General features: G+C 48.4%; 4 protein-coding genes across 4 annotated transcripts; 3 read left to right on the top strand and 1 right to left on the bottom strand.

Moving 5' to 3' along the window:
• Positions 1-36: 36 nt before the first annotated feature.
• N7455_007800 (putative NTP binding protein) lies at positions 37-3,282 on the top strand (the record flags this gene model as incomplete). The annotated part of the gene is made up of 1 exon (XM_040960210.2): positions 37-3,282. One exon carries the CDS (start codon positions 37-39, stop codon positions 3,280-3,282), a length of 3,246 nt encoding a protein of 1,081 aa, XP_040809289.2.
• Positions 3,283-4,587: 1,305 nt separating this feature from the next.
• N7455_007799 (methylenetetrahydrofolate reductase (NAD(P)H) MET13) lies at positions 4,588-6,482 on the bottom strand (the record flags this gene model as incomplete). The annotated part of the gene is made up of 2 exons (XM_040960254.2): positions 4,588-5,596; positions 5,659-6,482. 2 exons carry the CDS (start codon positions 6,480-6,482, stop codon positions 4,588-4,590), a joined length of 1,833 nt encoding a protein of 610 aa, XP_040809329.2.
• Positions 6,483-7,199: 717 nt separating this feature from the next.
• Positions 7,200-7,937, top strand: N7455_007798 (orotate phosphoribosyltransferase; the record flags this gene model as incomplete). The annotated part of the gene is made up of 1 exon (XM_040960227.2): positions 7,200-7,937. One exon carries the CDS (start codon positions 7,200-7,202, stop codon positions 7,935-7,937), a length of 738 nt encoding a protein of 245 aa, XP_040809347.1.
• Positions 7,938-11,623: 3,686 nt separating this feature from the next.
• ags2 (alpha-1,3-glucan synthase Ags2) lies at positions 11,624-19,231 on the top strand (the record flags this gene model as incomplete). Its single annotated transcript, XM_065605735.1, has 6 exons — positions 11,624-11,974; positions 12,036-12,211; positions 12,261-18,218; positions 18,280-18,485; positions 18,565-19,075; positions 19,130-19,231. The coding sequence occupies 6 exons, from the start codon at positions 11,624-11,626 to the stop codon at positions 19,176-19,178; spliced, it is 7,251 nt and encodes a 2,416-aa protein (XP_065460684.1). The 3' UTR covers positions 19,179-19,231.
• Between the last annotated feature and the right edge of the window lie 1,421 nt (positions 19,232-20,652).

The raw sequence follows: 20,652 nt of genomic DNA, 5'->3' as shown, positions 1-20,652 counted from the left end.
AACCCCGACCACAATCGCTGTCAGTCTCATTCCAACATGGACGAAGCTCATGTCAAATTGCCCGATGGACACCTTGTGAATCTCTCACCGCGACCTGTACGCCCAAGTGCCTACAAAGCGTATCGAGTCGAGTATGAGCCCTCAGTAGAGCTCTCGGCGACACCTCAACCTCGACACCCACAAGAAGAAAAATCGACAGATTATGCCATCGCAGGAGGTGCACCAGGGAATATCTCTCAACTGCCAAAAGCTACCAAGCTGCCGATCCCGAGGAGTATCGCTGAAAGCCGCAACGATCGTTCGAATCAAACGCCTAGTCCCACTGCACTTCCCAAACTGACCCCATCAAGCCGTTCCTCGGGACGGCTCGGTGACCAGTCTGGACCAGTGGACAAAGCTCACGATCAATATTGGAGGAAAATAAGGGATAAATTGGAAGACTCGCCGTTAACACGACGTACAAAGAGCAAGGATAGCGACAAGAACCAATCTCCTAACTCGCGCATCTCCTACCACCGTAGCAGACTTCCTGCCAGCACTAGCCACGATGAGACAAGTTACCGGGCAGGCAATGCACTATCAAGCATCCCGAGTCCAAGCACCGTCAACAGCAGTCCCGTGCGGGGGTCGAGGAATGATGCTCCCACAACCATTCCTGTGGACAGCCAAAACAAATGGCAGAAGAAAGAAGACCAATGGGTCATCATGGATGTTACCGAAACCACACCCCAGAAATCAGTGAGAACAGACGAGACGACTGATTCCAGCCCTCGATCTCATCCTTCCGTCTCGCCAGTATCCGCCGAGAACAGTTCTATCACCGACTGGGAAGATCGTTTCGTTGTCAATATGCCAACCGCAAAGGATCCCAACCCGCCAACGATGACGGCTCAACAGATTGCTGAGTATCAAAAAAGCATTGAACGGGTACACCGGGACGGTGGGAAGATGGTAGACCCGAGCACAGTGCCTAGTCGTAACGTGTCTCCCGAGATCAGATTCAACCCCAGCGAACAGAGAATTCAGAGCCCAAGGGGGATTAACACATACGACGGGGCATACGAGAGGCGCCAAGCGCCGAGCTTGTCGCAAGAGGGACATCGCCCATCACCGCCGCCTCAACAAAATGGTCACCTGGAGCAACAATCACAGCCTCAGCCCCAGCAGCTCCAGCCCACAACTGCGTCGCAACGTCAACCAGCGAGCCACTACTACAGCCCGGATGAAATAGGGTACAATCGGATTAGCACAATTTGGGAGGAATCGCCCACAAAACCCAAGGAGAAGCGACACCCGCAAAACGCCGACGGATCTTTTTTAGGGTGCAGGGAAATATCCGGGGAGAAGAATCCAGACGAAATACTCAGGTTCGCATCCCCAGACGATGCCAGTCTGCATCCACCCCCATTGGCCCTGGGTTCCAAGAACAAGAAGAACAAGCAAAAGGTGCCGAAGGAGTTGAGGAAAGCGACAGACCAGCAAACTACCCCCACACTCGAGGAGACGGTAGTCCTTCAAGAAGAGCGACCACAAATTTCTCAGAATTCGAGACCTGCCCAATGCTCGAAGCCGTCGGCCATATACCAGGATCGGAGTTACTCCCAGAACGCATCAACAATTCCGCGGACGAGGTCCCAAGACTCCAGCAAGGAGAATTACCATCCTACCAGCCGTACACCCGAGCGGTCCGGAAGTCTGGAAGAAAATCGGGGGGACGACGATGTGTACATTATCACACCCACTACCACGCGCACTATGATTCCCACGCCCGACAAGAAGGCATCTTCGCCAAAGCCGCAAGGGCTGCGTCGTCCTGGTGGCACAAATCACACAGTTACCGCCGAGGCTACCAAAGCCGTTCGGGCAAGGGCTCAGATGATTTCCACACCATCGGGGTTACGCCCCGGGGGACCCAACATGAATATCAAGCCAACAGAGCGTACCTTGACAACTTCCCAAACGTTGCCACTCACCAGCACCTCCACTACGCTGAAAGACCAAGACGACGAGGGCCAAAACAAAGATCATGCGCAAGATCGCACTCCAGAACGAGCAGCAGGTACAGCATCGAATACTATCCGTGGCTTCATCCGTACCTCCGGGCTGGCAAAACCTTCAGGGCTGGCCAGATCACCTACAGATAGCATTGCTACGATCTTGCGCAACAGGACTGAGTCTCTCCGTGCACGTGCGGAATCTCTGCGGAATGGTTCAGGGTCACTCCAGCGTGCGAATCAGAAGCGATCGCCCAGTCCTCAACCAACTCTTCCGTCCAGGGACAATTCGGAATCATCACGATCGGAACGGTCGTTTCGGTCCGCCGAAGAAACCACACCTGTTACAGCAAACAGACCTGCCTCGCCGCCAAAAATGGTCACGACGGAAAAGAAACCAGACGAAAGCAAACAATCTTCCTCGCAATCACCTGCACCCGCACCCAAAAAACCAGTAACGAAAAAAGTGACCTTATTAGAGGAACGTCCTTCGTCGATAAAACCCGACAAGCCCCCAACATCAACCAGAAAGATTTCCGTACTAGCAAAGCCGTCCAAGTTAAGCCAAACTTCTAAGTTGAAGGAGACCTCGAAGTTGGATAAAGCCTCCAAGTTGGATGAAAAGTCCGGTTCTATACAATCAGCCGTACCTGAAAGATCCCCTCCTCCCAGACCAGCGAAGTCTGATACTCCGCCAAAAAGGGAATCGCACGTGAAGCCCCTACCTCGTCTCCGTACCTCTGATAAAGTTTTGGAAATCGCCGAGCTCGACGGGCTGCAGGTTGCAAGCCCCAAGGAGTCTCTTCAATCCAATATCACGGACGTCTCTGTTGATTTAGGTGACATGCACTCCAAAGACGAGGATGATTCCGATGACCAGGGACTCAATCCCCTGGCCCTTTCACTTCTTTTCAATATTCTTGTTGTTGCCGTCACCCAAGTGAACAAAACTCTCCGAATAGGTACCGACAGTCCTTACGCCAAATTTGTGGCCAGTAACACCCTGAACATGGCCAGTCACTGTTGGCGTGTTTCCGAATGCATCTACACCGTGATATCTCACTACCAGGCCACAGGCGCCTGGCCCCAGCCTCGCAGTGACCAGTCTATCAGCCAGTTCATGGTGGAGCTTCTTCAAGCCATTGTGTATCTCCTGATTCTTGGGTTCGCAGCCATGCTGATAACGCGTACTGTTGGCTACGTCGTTCTCGTGAGCAGTTGGATTGTATGGTTTGCCAGGCCTTTTGCGTGGATCTTCCAATGTGTTGGCCGTGCCCTGATAATGTAAAATTACCCCGACCCTTAGCTGTATGCTTGTACAAGATTGTTTCCTTGGAAGTCTCGAGCTTGGAAGGACTTTCGTCGTTTTTGGTCCTTTCGGGTCTTTGTCCTGGTCTCGAGCGGTTCTACCTACTCACCTACCTAGTCGCGTCTTTTGGCTGTATTCCTAGCTTATCATTAAATAAGTCTCAAACTTGAATATTCTATAGAGCCATCTATCCTTCCGTATGCAAATATACGTAGTTGTACGTAGTAGTAGACAAGAACTTGCATTGATATTGATCTTCTTGACTTGAAACTGAGACACAAAAGCTGAAGACACCAAACACACAATGATGTGTCTGATCTAGTGTCGACTCTCCCATGTTGAAGAGAGAAAATAAAATAACATCCAACTTTTGTCATGTCCCCCAAATCCAGAATTCAATCTTGTGTATGATGAAAAACAGACCCAACTCCGTCATCCTGGTGTTGAATGGTCCTGTATGCTAGCCCCGGGATAATCTTGCAAAAGCAATGCAAAAGTAGAGAAAAGATAAGGAATTTAAACATGAAAGGTTCCCTTCTCAAACATTTTCCATGTCCGGATGTGCGTTGAGCAATCCTTTTTTTGAGTTCATGCGAAGGGGGTATCCACGCAGCCGAGGCGTAGCCCGGCGGTTTGTGGGATGAAGGCAGCATTCAAGAAAAAGGAAAAAGGCAGAAACCGAAGGAAGAGAAAAAGGAAAGCAGAAGGAAAAGGGGAAAGGAAAAAAGCAGGGCTGGGCTACCGCCACTGCCAGCGCTCTATGAATTGAACAAGAAGAGAAACAAAACAAAGACGATAAGAACGGAATAGGCCGTAAGGCAAAATTATGTTGAATTTTTGTTCTTCTTTCATTCTTTTGATTCTTCCATTCTTCTGGGCTATTGTTCTGGATCGTACTAGACCAAACAGAAAACAGGACATAGTCCAGAAGAGAAGCACCGGGCCTGGAGAAGAATAGACCCGAAAAGATAAAAGAGAATCCGATCGACGAAGCGCCATTGTTAAAAGAGACGGGGTATCGGTACATTATGTTGAAATGAAAACGCTGAGGAAGAAATCGTTGAGAGGTCTTCAGTCGTGACGCCATAAGACATTGCAGGGGGGGCCCGAGATGTGTTGGAGTAGTTGTTTGTATGGGCTGTGGTATCGTTGAGATGAGTGATGTTGAATTAGGTAAGGTGTTGAGTTGGTTTTATGAGAGGTGTGCAAAGATGGCATACGACCGAGGTAGGGGTCGAGGGTGTGAATGGATAAGCAACCAGTTCTGAGTTGAGGGGAACTGGCTTAGTTGGCAGCAACGCCATTTTGTTCGGCGTGGCCGTTGGTCAATGGCTTCCCGGCCACCTCGACATTGAGATCTTTGATCTCGAGGCCATTGAATAATTCGAACACAGCATTAGATCTGTGGAAGTCGTTGTCGACGATATTGACAAGATGCCAGTCGTCCATCACGTGCTGAATCAGCTTGCGACTAGGGCTGGCTGCATCGTGACACTTGGACCAGTGCTCGCCCAAGAGGTATGCCTCATCCTTCCAGGCCAAGAAGCTGACTGTCTCGACAATTGTGGGCTGGATGATCTCTCGTCCAGCGAAGATACCCCAGGTGAGGGCGTTCGGGCTGTCACGTGTGTTGGTCTTGAGCTCGCCCTTCTTGTTGGTGGCATGGTAGGTCAAGTCATCGTTCTTCTCGATGCGAGTGATGAGCTCATCGAGCAAGTTGGAGGGAACCAGAAGCTCAAGGTAGGCTTTCTGGTAGACGAAACCGTTCTTGGGGCCCCATCCGTACACAGGATGAGACGACTTGACTCCATTAACAGCGGGCTGAGAGTTGATTGTCAGGAATCCGCGCTGGTTTAGATTGAGCAAGTCCTCCTGAATATCGTGTGCTTCGGTCGTAATTGGTGAGTCACTCCACGGCAGTCGGTCAAGCTTGCCGGTCAAGAAATTCACAAAGATATCTGATATATCCTTGATCGATTTTGGCTCGCCCCAAAGTTTGATGTTCTGCTCGTTTGTTCCCTTCAGGCCCACACCGTAAGCGTCGAGTTCACCGAACGCAGGTGAACGGGAATCGGTCCAGCGACCATTAGGGTACTCATCCCATGTCTGGGTACGAGCAACATATGATGAGTTCCGGTTGCGCCAGAACACTGGTCGCACATCCTCTGTCCTTCGGCCGAGACCAAGGGAGGGCCGCCAAGGCAGCGCGCGTTGAATTGGGGACTCATCCGACGGGGAAAGATCGAGCTCTTTGAGAACCAACTGAGTCGCCTGAGCCAGGTTCATGGTATAGCTAAGCAATTTGTCAGGACATGTCGGGATAGTAGGATTGAGGAATTAGTAGAGCAAACTTACAAATGCAGGTGCTTGATACCAGCAGCGACCAGCTTTCTACACATATCCGCGATCAGAGTTTTTCCGATATCGCGAACTGCGGAATCGTCGTTCTTGACCGGCTCAAGGGCCTCCATCCACTGAGGAGGCACTTTAACCTTGGTCCAGCTGGATCGACGAATGAAAGAAGCGTATGTCTGAATGGGCATGATACCGGGAATGATGGGGATAGTGATGCCCTTGGCGCGGCACTTCTTCAACCATTCGATGAAGTTCTCCGCATCGTAGAACATTTGAGTGACTACAAAAGAGCTGCCAGCATCAACCTTCTCCTTCAAGTGGTCGATCAATTGGTCCACATCGGTGTTGTCATCGGCGCCCTCGGGATAGCCACCCACACCAATATCGAAGTGGTTGCCATATTTGTCCCGGATATATTTGACTAGATCCTTCGCATATCGGAATCCATTTTCTGCGGCCTCCCATGTCTCCTTGTCTCGCGGTGGGTCTCCTCGAAGAGCCAAAATATTGGTGCAGCCAGCTTTGTAGGCGGCTTGGAGCGCTTGATCAACTTTCTCCAACGGCATATCCGTGCAAGTCAAGTGCATGCAGGTCTCCAGGCCATATACTGATTGTGCCACGCTGACCATCTCGCAAGTCAGATCCGATAAGCGACCGCCAGCACCCCAGGTGATATCGATGAATGAAGGACCCAGCCCATGCATGCGGTCCATTCGGTCGTAAAGATTCTGTACACCCTGGGCAGTTTTGGGAGGGAAGAACTCAAAGGAGATTCCCGTCTTTCCCTCCGCCTCATTTTTGGCAAGCTTCTCTCGGATATGCATCTTGTCGGGTGAATCTAGTCTTTGTAAGCATACTACATAGTGCTAAGGGACTATCGATTCCATCAAGGACTTGTATTTGTGCTCTGGAGCAAACATACCGAGGGCTGGCAATAATTAATTAGATTGTTTGTGAAACTGGGATACCTGTGCAGATGAGACAGGCCAGTTCTGCTGTCTGAGAACCTGAGCACAATCCCTGTGTACTGTGACACCTAAATGTCCAGAACCTAGGAATGAAGGTGGACAAATGGATAAAACACACAAAAATGAAATCAAAAAAAGTGCGAAAAGGAATTGTGAGGCTCCAAGGAGAGTGAAGGAGAGGAATTGAGGAATCCGGTGAGCGGAACATTTTGGGGGACAACATTTGGCGGGGAAGGCCGGCCATCGGAGGCACGTGTTTTGTTTCTTAAAAGGGGAATTAGAGGAAATTTTAAGTGGAAAAGTGAAGAAAAAGTACGTAGTATAGGAAACTATATGTGATATCTTCATTTCTATCTCTTTTGATATTAGAAAATGACTGCCAATGGTACTTTTATAGTGGAAATGACTTGCTCAGACCTTCTATGGCGCAATAATTGAAGCCTTACCGCCTGCCCCTCCATGGAAAAGAAAGTTCCGGCAAAATTTTCCCGACTTGGCTCGGATTTGCACTTTTGACCTTGTCGACTCTTGAACCACTCTTGGATAATTACATACAATCCCTCCACCTCCAAAATGTCGACTGTCCCTCCTCCATCTGCCGATCAGGACTACAAGTCCACCCTCCTACCCCTCCTCATCTCCAACAATGTCCTCTCGTTCGGCACCTACGTCTTGAAGTCCGGCCGTGAATCGCCCTACTTCTTCACCTCCTCCCTCCTGCATACTGCACCTTTGCTGCGCGCATCCTCTGCAGCCTATGCTAGTGTTCTCTCCGCCGAGCCTTTCGTCACCACCAACGCCGACGGCACCGCTCAACCCAACTTCGACATTATCTTCGGACCCGCGTACAAGGGTATCCCCATTTGCGCATCTGTCACCAACGAGCTCGCTGTGCGGGACTCCCTATCTGGGAAGACCACCTGGGATAATGTGAGCTACTCCTTCAACCGCAAGGAGGCCAAGGCACATGGCGAGGGTGGAAACATTGTCGGTGCCCCGCTCAAGGGCAAGCGGGTCGTCATTGTGGACGATGTCATCACTGCTGGCACTGCCCTCCGCGAGGCTGTCGGTATCATCGAGAAGGAAGGCGGTATCGTCGCTGGTGTCGTTGTCCTGCTGGATCGGGAGGAACGCGTCAGCGATACTGAGTCCAAGAGCGCCATTGGTGTTGCCCAGCGTGATCTCGGTGGCAAGATCCCCATCCGGTCAGTCATTGGTCTCCACGACCTGATTGAGAAGCTGGGTGATAGCATCGGCGCCGGTGAGATCCAGCGCTTGAAGGATTACCGTGAGCGCTACGGTGCCCAATAGACATCGGCTTGCGGAATTGGCCAAATCAAGGCATGATGTATGAAGAAAGACAGGATGGATACCAGGATATTTTGGAGTTACCCTGAAAATATTATTACTTAAACAATACCCATATCCACACAGGAGACGGGCAAATTCCTACATGGACTATTTGATTTGTCTCGATAATTGATGCAACCATACACTTTAGACCAGCTAGCAAATGGCTTTCCCATTTGCCCATCTTGGAACAACATGATATAATAGGCAAGCAAATTGACTTGCACTTTTGTTTTTTTGGAATCTCCCACGAAGGTTCCTAGCGAACAGGTGAGACCAGTGCTCAGTCCGACAATAGAAAATTTGATATATACCCCAATCGGGAGACACGGAGCTGCGTATGCCAGCTCTCCGATCTTGCTGATTATCTAGCTGAACATATTCATAACCAAGTGCATTTTTTATCCTCCGAGTACTTCTAGTACTTCTACCTATGTTGTATTCTATCACACCCCCTGAACTGACTGGTTTCACTTGGACACTGGAACCCCTGTGAGCAAGACAATGTTCCACATAAACTTGAAGAAATAGATATTCTGGATTTAGGTACCTTGGCAAGCCAGTAATGGTAATCGATATGGCGCGGGAAGCGACACACAGCACGGCAGATGGTACCAGTGCTAGGTTGTGTTTGACACTGAGCACACAAAAAGCAATACAAGTCCTTCATTCAGAACGAATTCGGCAGTCTATATATGTAGAGAGATGTATATATCAGATGCTGCGCTCGAGCAATATGTATCTATCAAGTTCATCATTTGATCAGTACCTGGTGGGGCATACTCTAACACAGTATATAGTAATTCCGAAAGGTAGAAAAGGCAATGGATATTCAGTGGATTAGTTGTTTGTTTTACGCAGCTATAATCTATAACAACATGGAGATCAACCACGGAGTCCATATATATCTAAGTTGGTATCCATAATCATGAGAACTATACGCTAAATTGAATCTGAATTCCCTCGAAATACTCAGGTTTATCTATGCAACCTTCCAAGGTTCCCCCAGATCTTAGATGAGACATCTAGTGTGTGCTGTGTATACCCCTAATACACGGCAGCTTCCGGTGATATCCCAATGGCTGCCTGCGTTCCACAAAGAGTAACAGCGTGGGACCGGGGTAGAATCGAGGCTATTCGGCTATTCTCATCTCATTAGAGATCAGAAACAATTCTTGCTCAGCTAGCTCCAATTTTGAAGCTATGTATTTTCAACTAATGCTCGGGTTCTATTTGAGTGGTAGGAGCCTTCGAACCCCAGCAATTCCAAGCCCCCAAGTAACCAACGAATTAAATAGCGAAGAGTGCCATTCTTATGTCTCTATAGAGCACGGAGATTCATTCATGGTATTCCTTTTCAATTATTAAGGAAAGGGAATTAATATTACAGCTCCCAGTGACATAGCATTAGTCTCTTCGAGGCAGCCATTTTGCCTCTGAAACAAAGTAATACGTCTGGAACATGATTCAGAAATCAATTGTATAATAAACCAAGTGACTAAACATAAGGTCTTTCGGTATCTCAATAGAAAGTTTAGGGCCATTGTATGGCAGCTTTTAGTAGAGTTAGGGTTTGGAGTATTCTATATTGCAACCTACTCTATGTTTGTAGAGGGTATGTCGATTAAGTATAAAACCATGACTTTATTTAATAAATTCTCACCATATTGTTCTATTCTGTACACCAGAGTATAATCCTCTGTAGAGTTTGTTGATGTAGTCAGTGAATACACGTAAACCCATGACCCTCTTCACACCGTGAATTACAGGTGACATGGTGTTACCTTCTGTGCTCTTTGACTCTACTACATAGGAACATCACTATGTGGCCCTAATCCATCATCACATGTCATCTTTCAATTAACCAGGTTCTACTTAATTCTATCAAATTCATATCAAATCTCAGTGGCCTGACATACTAGTTGTGATATATTGGCAGAGCAGTAGATCTATCAATAATAAACACACAGTTAGTAAGTCCATAAATCCTATATTGCTTTAACTGCTGTCCTCCTGGAAAAAGCTAGGATAGCAGGCTAATTCGAGAACAACCGGTGATCCCGGTGTCCACGATGGACGTCAGGTTACATTCGGTAAATGCAGTATGTAGTCATGTTTCCTTGTTTAGGACGCTTAGTGTTTCGGGAGTTTCAACGGCCAAGGTCTACGGGTAGCGACTTGAACACCTGCTAAAGCGACTCAACATTGTTTTAGGATAGACTAGTGCCAGCAGCAAAAGGTTAGCAGTCCATATAAATCAGTACAAAGTGCAGGGTACAGGGAGGCTTGGATCTTGTATACGTATGTACTCCATACCTAAATGCAGGCCGAATAACAACTTTGGAAATGTACACCTACCCCAATAGGAAGTGAAAATAACTGTTTCTGTATACCTTCACCGCCGATCTAACCCTCTATCTCTCTTATAGACATCATTTTAGAGTTGGTGCGCGTTAGACGGCATATCTGCTGCAACTGTTGCCTCTACCATACATCCAGGACCCTGGAAGCAATGTTCGAGACCGCGTCGATGGTTCGATATCAATGATATATGACTCGGGTATGTACTTGAACTCAAGTACTTTGGCAGCAAACTTAGCCTAGTTTGTCTACCGTCGAAGTTTCAATTGGACCGATATAAGACTGGATGTGTATTTCACGCTGCTCGGGCTCCCCGCTCCTCTGGACACCATCCGCAAGGTAGTCTCACCGAATTGCCGTGATACCTGCAATGCATGGATTGCTCAATTAGCCTCGTCGAGCCATGACCATTCCACGACGGCCGTCCTATGCAAAGAGCTATGGTTATTGCTTGAAACCCGAGCGATGGTGACGCCTCGTAAGACATAGATCTTCGCTGCCTGAGCTCCTATAGTATCTGTAAATAGCACACAGCGGTAATTAGCATGTCAATCAACGCGCGGACATAGCTCCATGTACTTGCGTCTCTTTGCCTCCTATCAGCTGCATCTTCGGCTTTGACCGTTCATTCCGGGCTTCAAGGAGAATTGTCCAAGTAGCTCATGACTAGTCTTGGGAACTAGAAAGACCATCAGGAGACTTTATTGGAAGTAGATTGTGGAGTATCATGCTCACTTTGAACTACATCGAGTGATCTTACCACCGTTGGTAGTGCTCTACTATCTCTCAAACATTTCCAGGTTTCTCTTATTTCTATTAACCATTCCGCAGCTCTCGGTTTCCTTTCTCCCCCCCTTTTTTTTAATTAGGAGAGCTCCCATAGATAGGAGGACTATTGGTCATATTCTACTTGACGAAAAATGCTTGAAGTGTGTCGTTGATACTAGTCCTTTTTACTCGTCGTCAATTCACCACCCTTTCACAGCCCCTGTGACTTTCCGAAAAAGCAAACTGTTGCTTATCTCTGCCCTGTTAGTATCTTTCCTTGTCGGAATACCTGGATGAGAAGACCTGATTCGCCATCGGTACCAGTCCGGTACACGAACATCTTCCTCGTATATTTTCAAACAAATTAACAAACCTGCAGATAGGGAACGGTGAAACATAGTAGCTGTTTCTCAGAACCTCCAGTCGGATCAACGGTCTTTCTCTCGCTCTTCGTCATATTCGGCACATGCTACCACCCTAAGTTTCTTTGAAGCGGCTTACTACATTGTTTGTCGACCATGAATTGGAGATATACAATCCCATCGCTCGCTTTTCTCGCAGCCACAGGAATCTGTTGGCCCTACGATGAGACTCTGGCTGCTTATAACATCAATGAGAATCAAACAGCGACCAATCCCTTGGACTACTGGGGAGAATGGCCCGACCACACTTATTTTCCTTCTCCAGAAAATTGGCGTTTTCCTGTATATACGCTTTTCCTCGACCGATTTGTGAACGGCGATCCAACAAACGACAATGTAAATGCGACACTCTTTGAACATGACATCAATTCAAACCAAATGCGACACGGAGGCGATGTGGCTGGCCTGCTGGACACTTTGGACTATTTACAAGGAATGGGCATCAAGGTTAGCTTTACGAATGGACCTTAAATGCATATCATATTTTAACTAACAATTGAATTCCTAGGGACTATATCTTGCAGGTTTGGTATTGATGAACCAGCCATGGGGATCTGATGGCTACTCGGCGCTTGACACTACTCTACTCGACCAGCATTTTGGGACGATCCAAACATGGAGAGTAGCTATCACAGAGATTCACAACCGCGGCATGTATGTTATTTTTGACAATACTGTTTCAACGTAAGTCCCCATCCTCTCTTATTGTGTCACAAGTATCTAACAGCACTAGCATGGGAGACCTCATTGGGTTTGAAGGGTACATGAATACAACCACCCCATTTTCAATCAAAGAGCACAAGGCTTCCTGGAAATCCGATCGTCAATATGTTGACTTCCGATATGGAAACGCCTACAATGAGACATGTGAATATCCTCGCTTCTGGAATGAGACCGGGTACCCCGTGGACGAGTGGGTCAACTATGATCTAGAAGGGTGCTACGACAGTGACTTTGATCAATACGGTGACATCGAGGCCTTTGGTGTCTATCCTGACTGGCAACGAGAGCTCGCTAAATTTGCCTCCGTGCAAGATCGGTTACGTGAATGGGTGCCTAGTGTCAGAGAGAGACTTATTCGTCATTCGTGTATGATCATCGCATCTTTCGACATCGACGGCTTTCGCTACGACAAAGCTACACAGGCCACCGTCGATGCTCTTGGGGACATCTCCGGGGCGTATCGAGACTGTGCCCACCGCGTAGGAAAACACAATTTTTTCCTTCCTGGTGAAATTACCAGTGGCAACACTCTTGGCTCTATCTTTCATGGACGAGGCCGTCAACCTGATATGCAGTCTCAAACGCTGGAGGAGGCGTTTATGATGACGAATGAATCTGATCCGGATTACTTTATTCGTGATCAAAATAAGCAGGCCACCGATGCTGCTGCATTTCACTACTCCGTCTATCGCTCTCTCACCCGGTTCTTGGGGATGGATGGTAACTTGGCTGCTGGCTACGACGTTCCAGTGAATTGGACCGAGGCCTGGTATCAAATGGTGCTCACCAATGATATGATCAATGCCAACACCGGCAAATTTGATCCACGCCATATGTATGGGGCGACAAACCAGGATGTGTTCCGATGGCCGACAGTTGAATATGGCATTGAAAGACAACTTCTAGCTCTTTTCATCACAACGTTGCACATGCCCGGCATTCCTATGCTTCTGTGGGGCGAGGAACAAGCATTTTATGTTTTAGATGCTTCGGCTGCCAACTATATCTATGGCCGTCAAGCAATGTCTCCCGCCACAGCTTGGAAAAATCACGGATGTTTCCAGTTGAATTCGACTCAATATTTCCAGTGGCCTATCAAATCAGGACGTTTAGGATGCTACGATGACACAGTCACGTATGATCACCGTGATCCCGCTCACCCTGTGCGGAACATTATCAAACACATGTATCAAATGCGACAAGACTTCGGTGCTCTTAATGATGGATGGTGGATTCAGCTGCTCTCAAACCAAACGCACAACATCTATCTCCCAGGCTCTGACGGAGTCCCCACAGAAACTGGCATGTGGTCTGTCCTGCGCAGTCCATATTACCAATTGCAGGATCTGGGAGAAATGGGCAACCAAACGGTCTGGTTTGTATACCAGAATGAGAACCGAACCGTGAACTATGAGTTCGACTGTTCTGACCCAACTGCGGGGTTGATTGCTCCATTCGACATCAACACCACGGTGAAGAACCTGTTCTATCCTCACGATGAGTTGACACTGCAAGATAGTCCGGTCAAACTTGCTTTGAACGGCTCCGACAATTACAACGGTTGTCTCGACAGTATGACGCTTCAACCATACGAATTTAGAGCCTACATCCGAAAAGAAAAATTCGTCTCTCCTCGTCCTATGATAACCAAGTTCTTACCCGGCCACGATGCCCCGTTGCTATCTGCTGTCGCGCCAAATGAGAGTGAGTCGGTGGATATTAGTTTCTTCTTCTCCATGGAGATGAATTGCTCTATGATAACCGAGTCAATTTCGCTTGAATCGTCCAGTGAAATTCGAGAATGGCCTTCTGTGGACCCCGACAGCGTCAGTTGTGAGAGTGTTGAGCCAGAGAGTACATCTTGGACCGGTCAAATCCCATCTACCTGGGCTTGGAGAGCTACCCTGACCGGCGTCTACAATGGCGTGCACAAAGTCACGGTGCACAATGCGACAAGTACTGACGGAAGAGCAACTAACGCCATCGACCATTTCTTAATCCGAGTCGGGCAGTATGATAATCCCATGATCTTTACATCGGCAAATTACTCCAGCAGCCTGCTCCACAAGCGCGAAGATGGCACTCTTTTCATTTCACAACACGCGGCAGGGGCAGACAAATACCGGTACTCTACCAATTGGGGGAGCACTTTTACCGAATGGCTCCCATATGAAGGAGGGAACCACAGCATCAAAGAACTGCCTTGGTCTGGAACGAAAAAGCAGAGATGGGACGGAAAACATGTTCGGGTTGAGTACTGGAGTCGTCTCACAGGTAGTAGCGACTACGTCCAAGAGGGTGACGGACCCGACTGGAGTCCTGGTATCCGACGTCGCTTCCCTCATCTCTTCTTCAATGGGCCTTTCAATGGGTACGGATATGATGCCGGCTTGGATAACATCGTGAGACAAGATACCGATGGCCTCTGGAAATTCCGCTTTATGGCTGAATGGCCTGCCCAGGGCCAGGTCAATGTCTGGGGTATCAACCCTGATAACCAACCAGATCAAAGCTATATCTACGGAGATTCCGATGGAGATTCGATCTTAGATCGTCTACCGCCCTCTTCGCTCAGTGTGACATCCATAAACATCACTCAGCATCCACCGAAACCGCACCTGGCTTGGAGCCTTCAACTGGATGACTCGAATTTGCAGTTTAAGCTTGTTCCTACAGGCTCCAAATATGTTCAAATGGCTCTCTTTTTCCTTCTTTGCATTGTTCCTGTCATTACAGCGTCCACCTGCGCTTATATGTTCATGAAAACATTTTACCGGATCAAGTTCAACCAAGTCGGGGTGAGTGAAAAGAAGACGCTCATTTCAATGGATTTCGTCAATAAATTCAAAATTGGCCACATGGAGGATGGACAGTCCAGAAACCCCTTCCGACGACTAGCAAACAGGTCAAACCTCCTTCAGAGTAGTTCTGCATTTGGCAATCGAAATGCGCACCGACGAAAGGTTCTCATTGCAACCATGGAATATGAGATCGACGACTGGGCTATAAAGATCAAAATCGGTGGCTTGGGGGTCATGGCGCAGTTGATGGGCAAGCAGCTCGGACATGAGGATCTTGTCTGGGTTATTCCCTGTGTCGGTGGAGTGAAGTACCCCCTCGATAAACAAGCGGATTCGATGTTTGTCATGATCTTGGGGAATTCATACGAAATCAAGATTCAGTACCACCAACTGAGAAACATCACATATGTTTTGCTGGATGCGCCCGTTTTCCGCCAGCAATCCGTCACGGAACCCTACCCGGCCCGTATGGACGACCTCGACAGTGCCATCTACTACTCTGCCTGGAATCAATGCATTGCTCAGGCAATGAAGCGGTTCCCCGTTGATATGTACCACATCAATGACTATCACGGCTCGGTGGCTCCATTATATCTTTTGCCCGAGACTATTCCTATTTGCTTGTCCCTTCACAACGCCGAATTCCAAGGCCTGTGGCCTATGCGAACACAGAAAGAGAAAACTGAAGTTTGTTCTGTTTTCAACCTTGATTTGGACGTTGTAACACGCTATGTTCAGTTCGGCGAGATCTTCAATCTTCTCCATGCCGGTGCAAGCTATCTTCGCCTTCATCAACAAGGCTTCGGCGCTGTTGGTGTGTCGAAGAAGTATGGAAAACGGTCATATGCTCGATATCCAATCTTTTGGGGCTTAAGAAAGGTTGGAAACCTACCAAATCCCGACCCCTCCGACACAGGCGAGTGGGATAGAGCCTTGCCTAAGGAAAGTGATATTAATGTTGACAATGACTTCGAAATTCGCAGAGCAGAGCTGAAGCGTCAAGCTCAAGAATGGGCTGGTCTTGAGCAAAGACCCGACGCTGATTTGTTAGTCTTTGTTGGAAGATGGTCGATGCAAAAAGGTATCGACTTGATCGCCGATGTCTTGCCTGGGGTGCTAGAGAGTCGAGAAAATGTCCAGCTGATTTGCATCGGCCCCCTTATTGACTTATATGGCAAATTCGCCGCGTTGAAACTGGATCGAATGATGAAGCTTTACCCTGGTCGGGTGTGCTCCAAACCTCAGTTCACGGTCCTACCACACTTCATCTTCTCTGGTGCAGACTTTGCGCTCATTCCGTCACGCGATGAACCCTTTGGCCTTGTCGCCGTCGAATTCGGTCGGAAGGGTGCCCTTGGCATTGGGGCCAGAGTAGGCGGACTCGGGCAGATGCCTGGCTGGTGGTATACGGTTGAGTCCACGACCACTTCCCACCTGTTGAAACAGTTCAAATTGGCCATCGACAGTGCATTAAACTCCAAGCCCGAGGTGAGGGCAATGATGCGCGCAAGGTCTGCCAAGCAACGATTTCCGGTTGCTCAGTGGGTCGAAGATCTTGAGATCTTACAGTCCACATCGATTCGAGTCCATCAAAAGGAGCGAGCTAAATCCCAGAACCAGTCCACTGCTTCTGGGGCATATAATGCTATCTACGGGATGATGACGCCGCAGGCTGCGTCAACAAGATCGGGCGCATCAACGCCTCCATTACAACCTTCAAGTCGTCCGGGTACGACAGGGTCATTACAGCGGAGTTCTATAATCTACAGTCGTGACGAAAGCCCTGGATTTGATGGGAGACCTCGGTCCGGACTCACTCACCAGATGTCTCATGGTGTGCGGCCGTTATCTGGCACCATAGAGCCTCGTGGTCGATCCGACCTCGGGAAAGGCAGTGTTGTTGAGGGTGATGACAGTGCTGGTAGAGCATCTCCAGAGGCCGAAGAAAATAGCGATGATGAAATGATGGCCACTTGCTACGGTGATGATGACTATTCCATATCACCTGAAGGAACAGACCCAGGACGTGCACAAACCGGCCAGCCTGCGGGTGTGGCACTCACCAAAGAGGCTCTCTCGGCCCAACGCGCGAGTCAAGGCTCCCTGTTGGCTCGATGCAGCAACACACCATCTAGTTCAACGGCGCCTAGTACTGTCGGGACAGATGACACCCTTATCCCTCCTTCTCGTCCATGGGCGGAGCCAGGAAATCGTCTCAGTAACGCCTCAGTCTTGTCTGTCGATTCGGTTGTTGGAGAGAAGAAAGACTTCAAACTTCAAAAGGTCGACCCTTTCTTCACCGACAGCAACGGCGAGTACTACAGAGTGTTTGAAAAAAGACTCGAGGACCTCAACGGGGCGAACTCAGACACCCAACTCTGCATTGAACAATACCTCGAAAAGAGCGAAAAGAAATGGTTCAACAAACTCCGTGATGCACGCCTTGGTCTCAACCAAGGCTCCCCGGCTGGCTCAGTACACCGGGGCAAAGCAGGAGCATCCCCAACTGGGTCAGTTACCAACGACGATGCGACATCCCATGAAAGTGGTGAGCGCGAAAGAAAAGAAGCTCCGCCGGATGAATTCCTTCTCGGCGATGACTACATTCCACCGACAGGACTGAAGAAATGGATGCAAATGCGCATCGGAGAATGGCCCGTGTATTCTCTCTTCCTCGGGCTAGGCCAAATCATTGCTGCCAACTCTTACCAGATTACCCTTCTCACCGGAGAGGTGGGCCAAACCGCTACGAAGCTGTACGGAATCGCGACAGTTTATCTTATTACTTCTATTCTATGGTGGTTTTTCTTCCGATACTGCAAATCTGTGATCGTTCTGAGCGTGCCATGGTTCCTATACGGAACGGCATTCTTGATCATAGGAATGGCACACTTTGAGCCCAACTCACACAATCACGGATGGATTCAAAACGTTGGAAGTAGCATCTATGCTGCTGCATCATCGAGTGGTTCGATCTTCTTTGCCCTCAATTTCGGCGATGAGAGCGGTGCACCGGTCAAGCAGTGGGTGTTCCGTGCATGTCTTATTCAGGGCACACAGCAAGCCTATGTCATTGCTCTTTGGTACTGGGGTTCAACTTTGACTAAAGCTACCAACGCTGGAATTACAGATGTGCAGGGCAGTGTCACCAACACCTGGAGGATGACGTGCGTATAACATCGAAATCTTCATCACAAAGACCGGAGACTTTCTAATACATTACCATAGAGCAATATGTACACCAATCACCCTGTTCTTATGGGCAATTGGCCTCATCGTCTATTTCGGCTTGCCAAACTACTATCGCCAAGCTCCCGGCAAAGTGCCGTCATTCTACAAATCCGTCTTCCGGCGCAAGATCGTACTTTGGAACTGGGTGGTCGTCATTATCCAAAATTTCTTTTTGAGTGCCCCATATGGTCGAAACTGGAATTGTGAGTCTCCATTTCCCACAATGCCCCTGCTATCCATTCTCCCTTTCCATACCTTGGATCACACTAATTGTTACAACAGTCCTCTGGATTACCCAGCACGCTAGCTCGTGGCAAATTCTACTTCTTTGCGTTGCATTCTTTGGTTTTGTCTGGATAGCAGTTCTCTTCCTGCTAGCTAGACTATCCAAGTCCCATAGTTGGATCCTCCCAGTTCTCGCATGTGGTCTGGGTGCACCTCGTTGGGCTCAAATCTGGTGGGGCACATCTGGATCCGGCCTGTACCTCCCCTGGGCTGGAAGTTATACCTCGGGAGCTCTTGTATCCCGGAGTCTTTGGCTCTGGCTGGGGGTCTTGGACGCATTACAAGGTCTCGGTTTTGGTATGATTCTGCTACAAACACTGACACGTATGCATATCTGCTTTACCCTTCTGGTATCACAGGTCCTGGGCTCTCTTGCTACTATTTGTGCAAGAGCCTTCGCACCAAACAACATTGGGCCAGGGCCTATCTCACCGGACATCACGGCTGGTGCGGGTGCGTTGGGTAACGCTTGGTTTTGGGTTGCTCTTTTGTTGCAGCTTTCGATCTGGTATGTGGTCCCCTATTAGAATATTGCCAATCCCGTCTAACGCTTAAATTCAAGTGGTGGCTTTCTTCTTTTCTTCCGAAGGGAGCAATTATCGAAACCCTGAACAAACGTGGGTTTCTTCTGTTGGAATGGGCGGAATGGATTGGTGATTCAAGCTCTGCGATTGTGGCCTTTTCGAATTCCTTTGCGTACATTGATGATATAATTGCTTGTTGTTTGTTCCTGTGGCTTGTTTGTTGTCATACAGAAACAGCCAAAGTATTTAGTGTCTAATATAATGATATAATGTCGGTTGACAGGCAACAGGCCAGATTTTGGCTGGCCGCATATAATACCCAGTATTTGATTGGTCATTCTTTCCTCCAGATCTGTTTGGAGAACCAGAATACAGTGCTTTCCCTGGCAAGGGCCGATGATGCTGTAGTCAAACGAGAGGTCTCCTTGGGGAGAGCGTAAGAGAATCAAGGAAAGTATGTAGAGAGTGAGATAAAATATGTCTTGGATGTGTTAAAAATAAAAAGAAAGAAAGAGGAGGATTCCCAGCGGTACACGACCCAGATGATCATCCGACCACGAACTTTGGTTCCAAGGGGATCGAACCCAGGGCCTGTGTCTCGTTAATATGGCAACCTTGCAAGTTTTTCATTGCTCTTAACTACTGCACTACCCGGGTTATTGGCTGGCATAACCTTAATCTTTATATAAATCCCATGGCCCCACTATTGCTACCATAGATCCATGGATGCTCGACCCACTTATTGGACCCACTAGGACGGTGTACCTAGGTATCTACTTGATTTTACCAATGTGGAGGACGCTCGGTCATACCTAATCCGAGAACGGCGGCCAGCGAGCCTATTCGCCACTAGGATCATAAACTAGATATCTCTATTACCTGCAAATTAGGACCTAAATCTGCTTGTATCTACACTGGCTTAACGGCATTGAATGTGGCCTTTGGTGATTATCCTATAATTCTAAATCAAACAATTTCAATTTACAGACTTGTTTACGGATACAAGATCCAAACTCGTAGGTAGGAAATCTGGAGGTGCTGAGGGGCGCATCTTACCCCCATGAGAGTATTGATACATTTGATATATGATCGGAATCTTTCTCGTAGTTGTATTCAGAACATCACTACTGTCGGTGAGATAAGCTTGGAGCGATCAACCTCATATGGCCCTTCCTAGGCCAATTCTCATCCATCTCTCATCCACCTCTCATTCACCTCCCATCCACCTCTCATCCACCTCTCACTTCATTACTCTTGTCTCTCCAAGTTTCATATCCATGGAGTGATGGTGCGCATCAGCACTATGCCCAGACAGGGCACAGGGCAACTTAAACAGAAAGAGGAAAGTGCCTGGCAACCCCATGAGGAAGGTGCGATTCTAATGGATAAATAGACAATTCTTTCCCGAGGAGTTCGACATACTCGCCGACATCGAGCTGTGGGTAGCACGAGAACGTCATGGATGAGCTCCTAACATTCCGCCCTATTTCCTGGCATTGATGATGTGAGCCAGGCCATCCCTGCGTATCTTCGAAATGGCACGTAGGATAACGCCTTCACT

This window comes from Penicillium solitum, assembly GCF_028829755.1.
Source record: "Penicillium solitum strain IBT 25940 chromosome Unknown utg000005l_segment0_segment0, whole genome shotgun sequence".
NCBI classification, from domain to species: Eukaryota; Fungi; Ascomycota; class Eurotiomycetes; order Eurotiales; family Aspergillaceae; genus Penicillium; species Penicillium solitum.
Note: the sequence above shows the minus strand (reverse complement) of the source record. Positions and strands in the feature narration are given on the sequence as shown.